Below are 10000 nucleotides of genomic sequence, written 5' to 3'. Positions count from 1 at the left end.
CTTTATCTCATTATCTCTCTCATTATCTTTCTCCCCCACTCTTTCTCTCTCATCCTCTCTCGCTCTCGCTCTCTGTATTCCTCTCTCTCTCTCTCTCTCTCTCTCTCTCTCTCTTTTTTTTTCTCTCTCTCCCTCTCTCATTCTTTCCCTCTCTCATTCTTTCTCTCTCTCATTCTCTCCCTTTCTCATTTTCTCCCTCTCTCATTTTCTCCATCTCGCATTTTCTCCCCTCTCTCATTCTATCCCTATCTCATTTTCTCCCTCTCATTTTTCCCTCTCTATCCCTCTTGCATTCTCTCTATCTCATTATTTCTATCTTATCTCTCTCTTTCTCTCATTCTCCCCCCTCTCTCTTTGTCTCTCTCATTCTCCCCCTCTCTCTCTCATTCTCCCTCTCTTTCTCTCATTCTCTCTCTCTCTCTCTCTCTCTCTCTCTCTCTCTCTCTCTCTCTCTCTCTCTCTCTCTCTCTCTCTCTCTCTCTCTCCTTCTCTCCCATTCTCTCTCTCATTCTCTCTCATTCTCCCTCTCATTCATTCTTTCCCTCTGTCTCTCATTTTCTCTTCCCCCTCTGTCTCTCATTTTCTCTCCCCACTCTATCTCTCATTCTCTCTCTCTCTCCCTCTCTCCCTCTATCTATCTCTCTATCTCTCTCTCTCTCTCATGTTCTATCTCCCTATCACTCATTTTCTTTCCCCGCTCTCTCTCTCTCTCTCTCTCTCTCTCTCTCTCTCTCTCTCTCTCTCTCTCTCTCTCTCTCTCTCTCTCTCTCTCTCTCTCTCTCTCTCTCCCCTTCTCTCCCCTTCTCTCTCCCTCCTTCTCTCCCATTCTCTGTCTCTCTCTCCCTTTCTCTCCCATTCTCTGTCTCTCTCTCCCTTTCTCTCCCATTCTCTCTCCCTCCTTCTCTCCCATTCTGTCCCATTCTCTCTCTCTCTCTCTCTCTCTCTCTCTCTCTCTCTCTCTCTCTCTCTCTCTCTCTCTCTCTCTCTCTCTCTCTCTCTCTCTCTCTCTCTCTCTCTCTCTTACTCACTCTCTCCATCCATCCATCCGAGAAGTAGTTTCATATATAAATGTGTTTCCGTTTCCTTCTGCAGCGCTTCAAGATGGCCGGCCGAAGCTGCACCTCGCCCTACACGGTCCTCCCGCCGCAGATCGTGGCCACGGTGCCTCGGAGGAACCTGAAGATGGCCGCCCTCCACCCCTTCGGCCCAGCCACCTCTTCCTACTCTTCCTCCGCCTGCTCCTCCTCCGTCGCCACCTTCCCGAGGGCGGCCCACCATCTCCGACGTCCCGCCTCCCTCGTGATCGAACCCTACTCGGCCTCGAAGGCCCGAGACCTCGAGAACTTTGCCGTCAGCGGGCAGGTGAGCGAACGACGAAAGTTCTTCGAGGCTGAGCCGTTGAGGAACGAGGAGCGGACGACTTGGTTAGCTAACGAAGAAGGTGAGGAAGAAGTGGAGAAGGAGGAGGCGGAGGTGGAGATCAAGAAAAAGAAGGAAGTGATTCCTGCTGGAGAGCTTCCTAAGCCTCAGGAACCGCTGACGGAGGTCATCAGGTACCGGGTGGTGGATCCCCACCGTCTGCCTCCTCCTCGACCACGTCCGCGTCAGCAGAGGAACACCATCAGTGCCTTCCCGTTCTGGACCTCCCAGCAGGAAAAAGTCACCGCGCCCCTGCGTCGTATACTGGACGAAGAGAGGGGCCTGGGCGGTGGTGAGAACCTACCTGCAGGAGGAGGACCTCCAACAACAACGGCAATGACAGCGTCAGGAGAAGAGACGAGGAAGAAGTTCGAAGCAGGTGTGAGGAGTGGGTGGCCGAGGGAGGGTTGTGGTGAGGGAAGAGGAGGAGGAGGAGGAGGAGGAGGCGGCGGCAAAGGAACCAGTAGCTCGGCAGGTGAGCCTGAGGTGCTCAGTACACGTGAAACTCCGAGCGGCAACGGACGTGCAGACCAGCTGCTCGCTGTAGCCCCCCCACGTGCAGCAGCAGCAGCAGTATCAGCGTTTCCATCGGGCCGCGTCCCGTGCAAGTGTGACCACAGTATCGTGGTGTCCACTGAGGACACGTCCAGTGTGCGGTGTAGTGAGAATGGTGTAGTGGTGCATGGTGGTGGTGGTGGTGGTGGCGGCGGCGGTGGGGCTGGTGGGGCTGGAGATGACCAGCAAGCCATGGCAGCCCCTTCTTCAGGTTCTTCGCCTCGAGTCGTGGCCGCTAGCATCAAGTCCTTCAGGGATATTCCTCAGGAGCTCTTCGACAGCCTTCCGGAGTCCTCCGTTGACCCGACGCCCCTGGAGAAGCAGCGCGTGGCCTCCATGTCCTCCTCGACGCAGCAGGAGGCCCCGAGTGGCTGGCAAGCCATGAGGAGGAGCCACCAGTCGCTCCTGCTGGAGGCGGCGGGGCGGGACCCGGAGGAGTTCTTCTATTCTTCGGAGTCCGAGCACCCGCTGGATTCTTCGGGAGAACACATCGAACTTGAGGACCCAGGTGAGTGTGGACAAGAAGTTCTTCGTCATCTTCTTCGTTATCTTCTTCTTCGTCATCTTCTTCTTCGTCATCTTCTTCTTCGTCATCTTCTTCTAAGTCATCCTTTTCTTTGTATTCTTTATTTTCGTATTCTTCTGCGTATTCTTCTTCTTCGTATTCGTCTTCGTATTCTTCGGCTTCTACTTCTTCGTTTCTTCTTCCTCATCTTCTTGTTTTTCTTTTTCTTCTTTCCCTCTTCCTCTTTTTCTTCTTTTCCTCTTCCTCTTGTTCTTCTTCTCCTCCTCCTTATCCTCATCTTCCTTCTCCTCACTTGCTGTGACTCAGCAGACCCTGTGGGGACGGGGGAGCCCCAGGGCCGTCTGGAAGAGCGCCGCCGCCCGCTAAGGGAGAGTCCGTCTAAGGACAACAACGCAATGTTTGGCCACGTGACTGATATAAAGAATATATATATATATATATATATATATATATATATATATATATATATATATATATATATATATATATATATATATTTATATTCCACTATGGTCTCTTAGATCACGTGAAGGACTCGTGATCGACAGCTATTACCCTCCCGAATGAGAGCTCAGAGCTCATATATGACCGATCTATGGGTAATGCTGTGACCTTACACGCACACCCAACTCCCCGCCCACGAGAGTTGGAGTAATGACTTGCACGCAGCGATACTGAAATTATTTCAGACCTGGGTGGGATTCGAACTCTGACCGTTGTAGCAGCGGTTGCGAACGCTACCACTGCGCCGTTGAGTCGTGTGTGTGTGTGTGTGTGTGTGTGTGTGTGTGTGTGTGTGTGTGTGTGTGTGTGTGTGTGTGTGTGTGTGACCAGTAACTTTTAGTTTGACTTTTTATCATATAAATACACAGTATATTAATACAATAAATAAAAAATACATGTTTGCGTCTTTGTGTGATTGACCACGTTTATGGTCTATATACCTGTTGGTTTGTCTGTCTGTCTTTCTACTTGTCTGTTTATCTGTTTACAATCCATAAATCCTTGTCCACCTTCTGTTTTTCATGTCCGTCCCTCTGTCCACTAACCTGATTGTTACTGTCCAATAGTGTCTGTCTGTCTATCGTTCCCTGTCAATCTCTGTGCCTGTCTTGCAGACAATGTCCGTCCCCCCCCTCCCTCTCTCTCTCTCTCTCTCTCTCTCTCTCTCTCTCTCTCTCTCTCTCTCTCTCTCTCTCTCTCTCTCTCTCTCTCTCTCTCTCTCTCTCTCTCTCTCTCTCTCTCTCCCTCTCTCTCCCCTCTCTCCCCCCCTCTCTCTCTCTCTCTCTCTCTCTCTCTCTCTCTCTCTCTCTCTCTCTCTCTCTCTCTCTCTCTCTCTCTCTCTCTCTCTCTCTCTCTCTCTCTCTCTCTCCCTCTCCCTCTCTCTCCCTCTCTCTCTCTCTCTCTCTCTCTCTCTCTCTCTCTCCCTCTCTCTCTCTTTCTCTCCCTCCCCTCTCTCTCTCTCTCTCTCTCTCTCTCTCTCTCTCTCTCTCTCTCTCTCTCTCTCTCTCTCTCTCTCTCTCTCTCTCATATGTTTGTCCTTCTGTTCTTTAATCTTTACATTTGCTTACGAGTGTATACACAAGTGGAACGCGTGTATATATACGCGTTCGTGTCCTTGCATGTCGACTTTATTATGATGTTGACATTGCGAGACGGCGTCCAGTGTTTAATCGGACCGAGATCAGACCAGCGACATGACGTCATTGATTCTTCACAAGTTTTGGCGGGAATAGACGTCAAGGAGAAGCGCATTTGCAAAATATATCACAAAGAATTATCGTTACCGTTTTTTTTAATACTACACGTTCGAGAAAAATATAAATATTATTCTTTACCCAATATATATATTTTTTTTTACTGAAGAAAAATGCGAAACAGAACATATTCGACTAAGAAGAATCGTCTTAAGTTGATTGTTAGTTCCCATTTATGATCGTTCAGTTACATATTTTGAATGAAAACCGCTTGTAGAACAACACGGTGGGTGCGTAGATAGTCGATAAAGATTAATGACATACGCGTAAATCATTGTGGTTGTGCGTGTGTGTGTGTGTGTGTGTGTGTGTGTGTGTGTGTGTGTGTGTGTGTGTGTGTGTGTGTGTGTGTGTGTGTGTGAGAGAGAGAGAGAGAGAGAGAGAGAGCAAAAAAATGACCAGTCCTGTAGCTATTCCGACTTAATATGGCATGACTGGTTCCAGTTTACGACTGAGCACATCGATTAAAAAAAAAAAAAAAAAAATCACATTGCCACACAAAGTATCGGCTTACACCCATTGCCCATCTTCTCTTCCCCGGTTGGTGCAGGGGCAACGGGGAGGGGCAAGTACTTGTTAATATTATTATTTTTATCGTTATTATTATTATTATTATATTTTTGTTATTTTATTGTTATTATTATTATTATTATTATTATTTTATTTTTATTTTATTATTATTATCATTATTATTATTATTATTATTATTATTATTATTATTTTATTATTTCATTTTATTGTTTTATTATTATTAATTACTATTTTGTGTTCGTCTAAATAATTTTTTTTTACTATTGTTGATGAATATTTGGTTCAGGTTTTTCATTTTTTCAGTTGATGAATATTTGGTTCAGGTTTTTCATTTTTTTAGTTACAATACTCTTATGTTCATTTCTCCCCCCTCCCCCTCTCTCTTTGCTCTCTCTCTCTCTCTCTCTCTCTCTCTCTCTCTCTCTCTCTCTCTCTCTCTCTCTCTCTCTCTCTCTCTCTCTCTCTCTCTCTCTCTCTCTTTTCCTCTCGCTCTCCCTCCCCTCCCTCCATCTCTGTTATTGTGCTTCCCGTCATTTTTAGAATAACGTCTGAGGTTATTTTTCTTCTTCTTATGCTGTACCACTTTATAGTAAACAGATTATAGGTCCAGCGCTTTTATCCTTGGAGTCTCATAGATGCGGCAAAAGAGAGAGAGAGAGAGAGAAATGAACAGACTGTTACTAAAAAGATAGAATAAAGATTCAGAACTAAGTGTTCATCAACAATAGTGAGCAAAATTTCTACGTTAATAATAATAATAATAATAATAATAATAATAATAATAATAATAATAATAAGTTATTATTACTATTGATTATAAAGGTGAAATAAAACAATTGTAAATAAGAATAAAAAACGTTACGCGCGGTGACGTCATGTCGTCTTGAGTTTGAAAATGAGGCGTTACGCGCATCTACGTCATGTCTGGAAAAAAGTTCTTTGTATCTATGTCGTGTCGTCTATCTTTATAGAAGACGTCACGTCTGTCTACGTCACGTCGTCTGTTAACAAAAGAAACATAACGTGCGCGACAAACGATCTAAGAGAGAGAGGGGGAGAGAGAAAGAGAGAGAGAGAACGAATAAATATGCAAATAGACTTTAAAAACCCACAAACACTCTTAGAGGAAAGAACAACGTCGCTTAAGGATGTAGTAATGAGAACTAAAAGAAAAACATGGGAATTAGGGAAGGAAAGAAGGGAGTGGGAGGGGGGAGGGGGAGTGGGAGGGGGTACTCAGGCCACAGAAGGGAGTGGGGGGAGGAGGAGGGGGGAGGAAGACGAGAACTGATTTAACTCTTGGCAATGGAACACTAAAACGAGTCGATTAACCCTCTTCCCGTATTGGGTGACACTTTTCCTTTGGTTGAGGATACCATCAGGTGATTTTGATATTATTATTATTTTCTTTTATTTATTATTTTATATTGTTATTATTTATTTATTTTACTTTATTTTATTTATTTTATTATTTTATTTATCTATTTGTTTTTATATTATGTCTGTGGCCTTGGTTAGGCTATCCCCATTATAAGGGGGAACGATCCTTTTGGTGTATGTATTTATGTATGTGTGTATGTACGCATGTGCGTATGTAATGCTTACTACAGGAAAGCACAGGCCCTATGCATTCCTAGATTTCAAGTGGTCACATCTAAGATACTCGTGCATATGAAAGTGCATACTTGCATACATATATACACATTATATTCATACACACCTTACTACATATATTCATACATGCACTCGTACATTCATACTGTAATACACATATACGTATATATATATACATACTCTTATGTACATACCTACACATACATAAACATAGTGCCACATATCTACATATACACACATACGCACATATACATACACATATACGCACATACATATACATACACATAAACGTACACATAATGTACCACATTACATATGTAATGCACATATATGTGGTCATGCTTGCATACATGGAGGTATACATGAGTACATGACCATTGGAGTGTGTGTGCGTGCGCGTGCGCGCGCAGTCCTCTTCACTTGCCCTTCAATATTTTGAAAGGAGACTAGCCCGTGACGGAGTGAAAGCAAATAGTTTCTCACGATTATGTTGTTATTCTTCGATTTAGTCGTTGGCGATTCCTTTGTGCGATGGAGGACGTAGACTCCTGATCGACGGTGCGAACACAACTTTTTCTTTCTGGACAGTGGTGATATGTCAGTGACCATCGCGGGCCCTAATTTGAACAGTGACTTCCACTTTCTTTCTTCTGTTTTTTTTTTTTTTTCATCCTCTTCTTCCTTTTTTCCTTTTTCTTCTTCCTCTTCTTCCTCTTTTCCTTTTTCTTCTTCCTATTCTCCTTTTTCTTCTTCCTCTTCTTCCTATTCTCCTTTTTCTTCTTCCTCTTCTTCCTCTTCTCCTTTTTCTCTTTTTTCTTTTATTTTCTGTTTTCCTGTTATTCCTCTTCCTCTTGTTCTTCCTCTTCATCTACTTCCTCTTCGCCTTCGTCCTGCTCTTCCCCTTCCTCTCCTTTTTCTTCTTCTACGTCTTCTTCATTTTCCTCCTCCTCGTGCTTCTCTTCCTCCTCATTTTTTCTTTCAAGGAGGTTCATAATTACATTTCTCTGTGGGAAACTGCTTAATGTCAAGTAAAAAAAAAAAAAAAAAAAAAAAAAATCGCGAATTCAGAAATCGCAGTTATGTGATACTGTGCCCGATAAACCCATGTTATACGCCAGTGGTCTGCACCACATTCATAAGAAAATAATAATAATAGTAATAAAATTGAAAATAGAAATAAAAAGGAATTGCCCGGAGCGTAACCTATAATTTATAAAAAGAGTTTAATGGTTCCCGCGCGGTTTTGGGTTCTTGTAAAAATCGCTAGAAAGGTCAAACGCATTATTGACCTTGTGACCTTTGCATTATTTCGTTTCCCTTTCGTCGCAGATCGAACGCACAGCTGTCCACGAAATCAAACGAAAACGACAAATTATTCATTTCTATATCTTTATATTAGACAGTCCTGCCAACGCAAATAAAAGAAAAAAATAACTAATATTTTTTACATCACACATTTATTTATTTCATTAAAACTTGTTGAAGATATTTTGTTCGTACACAAGGTAAAGTGAGTGTGAAAATCAAGAGTAAACTGGGAATAAATGTTTGATTTATATTAGTACTCTAGGACCGTGTCACTGCATTGCACAACGTTGCCAAACCTACGCAACTGCCATCAAGCGACGGTGCCGATGCTCGAGTAGTCATTGAATTTCATCATGCAGCTGCTTTGTTTTACTTTATCCAAAGAACATTATTGTCCACCACAACGTTTTAAATGCACACATAAATAACCTAAATGCTAAAGAAGTGTATTATTAATATTTTCTGAGAGATTGTTCGGGTACAAATGACTGGGATTCTGATAAAAAAAATATTTGGTCTCTTGTTGAGTCAAGGCGTGGTACCCATAGTAAAGCACAGTCCACCAAATGCCAACGCAGAGACTCCCCCCCCCCCGACAGGAATTTTTGTTGTTGAGGGGGGGGGCAAGAATTTTTATATGGGAGGGGTGGGCGCAAAATTAAAAATATTATACATATATCGTTAATCGTACAGGGTTATATCAAAACACACATTTCAAATTGGCCGCATAGGCATATATTCATATTATGTACGTGATTTGCATTTTTTTATTTTCATCACTGATATTCTATAACTTAAGAAAAATTAACGAAATTATACATAACGCCTGGCAATGTTTCAAGCACATCCTGGATTTCCAGGGGGAGGGGACAATTGCCCCCCTCCTCCCTCCTCCCTCCCCCTCTTCCCTCCTCCCTCCTCCCTCCCCCTCTTCCCTCCTCCCTCCTCCCTCCCCCTCTTCCCTCCTCCCTCCTCCCTCCCCCTCTTCCCTCCTCCCTCCTCCCTCCCCCCTCCCCCCTCCTCCCTCCTCCCTTCCCCCTCCGGACGCCCAAATGTCAGCGTATACTCTTACCGTTTGTGTCTTTTAGATAATTATTCCACTTTTATGACTTGTGTAAATGAACTGTAAATTTAGGCCCAAACAATGCCTAGTATGATCTTGGGTATACATATAAATAAACCATTATACACAAGCAACACGATTGCACACTTCACAACATACATTTGTAATATATATATATATATATATATATATATATATATATATATAATATGTATATATATATATATATATATATGTGTGTGTGTGTGTGTGTGTGTGTGTGTGTGTACACGCACCAGTACAGGCATACATAAATACCTAGAGGTAAATTTTTCATGTATGCATATCTACACGTACATGCATGTGTGCATACATAGTCACGTACATGTGTTCATGCATATATGAGTGTATACAGTATATGCATCATACTCATATACATGTACACCTACAATACTTATATGCATTGTATTGTACACATATACATACATGTATATATGTACATCTACATATACATACGTACATACATTTTTTCATACACATTCTTACATTCATGCATACATGGATACTGTACGTACATATGTACATGTCAACATGCACATCTACACACACACACACACACACACACACACACACACACACACACACACACACACACACACACACACACACACACATACATGAATACGTATATATATATATATATATATATATATATATATATATATATACAAGACACATAAACACATACTGTACATGCATAAATATATATAATTCATACATACATACATAAACATACATACACACATACATAAACATACATACCTACATACACACAGACATAGATTCACATCGATAATGTTACTTTCCCGGACGGAAGCACCTCTTGATTATACAGACTGCACGACTCCGTTTGACTGCACGATTGTACTCTTAGACTCTATAATCATCACATAAGACAAATGGTGTTCTGTCATCACACAATTCCATATGTATTCGCTAAGTGAAAGTTGTTCCCATGCTTACGAGATCCAGTAGGAGAGAGAGAGAGAGAGAGAGAGAGAGAGAGAGAGAGAGAGAGAGAGAGAGAGAGAGAGAGAGAGGCCAGGAGGCGCTGAGCTCAGACCAAAGCCGTCACCTTTGCCCTTCGTGTTGGGGATCGAACCGTTTATTGTTTTACTTTGACTTGATGCTACACTGTCGTGCCTCGCATCCGTGCACGCTTACTTGTTAGTAATACGAGACGTGTTC

The 10000-nt window shown here is 42.8% G+C and overlaps 1 protein-coding gene across 6 annotated transcripts in view; it reads left to right on the top strand.

Moving 5' to 3' along the window:
* LOC143037499 (uncharacterized) overlaps nucleotides 1-10000 on the top strand; it is a 259649-nt gene that overhangs the window by 41936 nt on the left and 207713 nt on the right. For all 6 annotated transcript variants that reach the window (XM_076205816.1, XM_076205819.1, XM_076205813.1 and 3 more), the window contains exon 2: nucleotides 1093-2482. In XM_076205816.1, the coding sequence (XP_076061931.1) occupies nucleotides 1102-2482 (1381 nt within the window). In that variant the 5' untranslated portion in view covers nucleotides 1093-1101. The remainder of the gene's footprint in view (nucleotides 1-1092; nucleotides 2483-10000) is intronic.

Source organism: Oratosquilla oratoria, chromosome 22 (assembly GCF_046742065.1).
Source record: "Oratosquilla oratoria isolate Oo_2021 chromosome 22, ASM4674206v1, whole genome shotgun sequence".
NCBI classification, from domain to species: domain Eukaryota; kingdom Metazoa; phylum Arthropoda; class Malacostraca; order Stomatopoda; family Squillidae; genus Oratosquilla; species Oratosquilla oratoria.
This window is presented reverse-complemented; position numbering and strand designations above follow the sequence as displayed.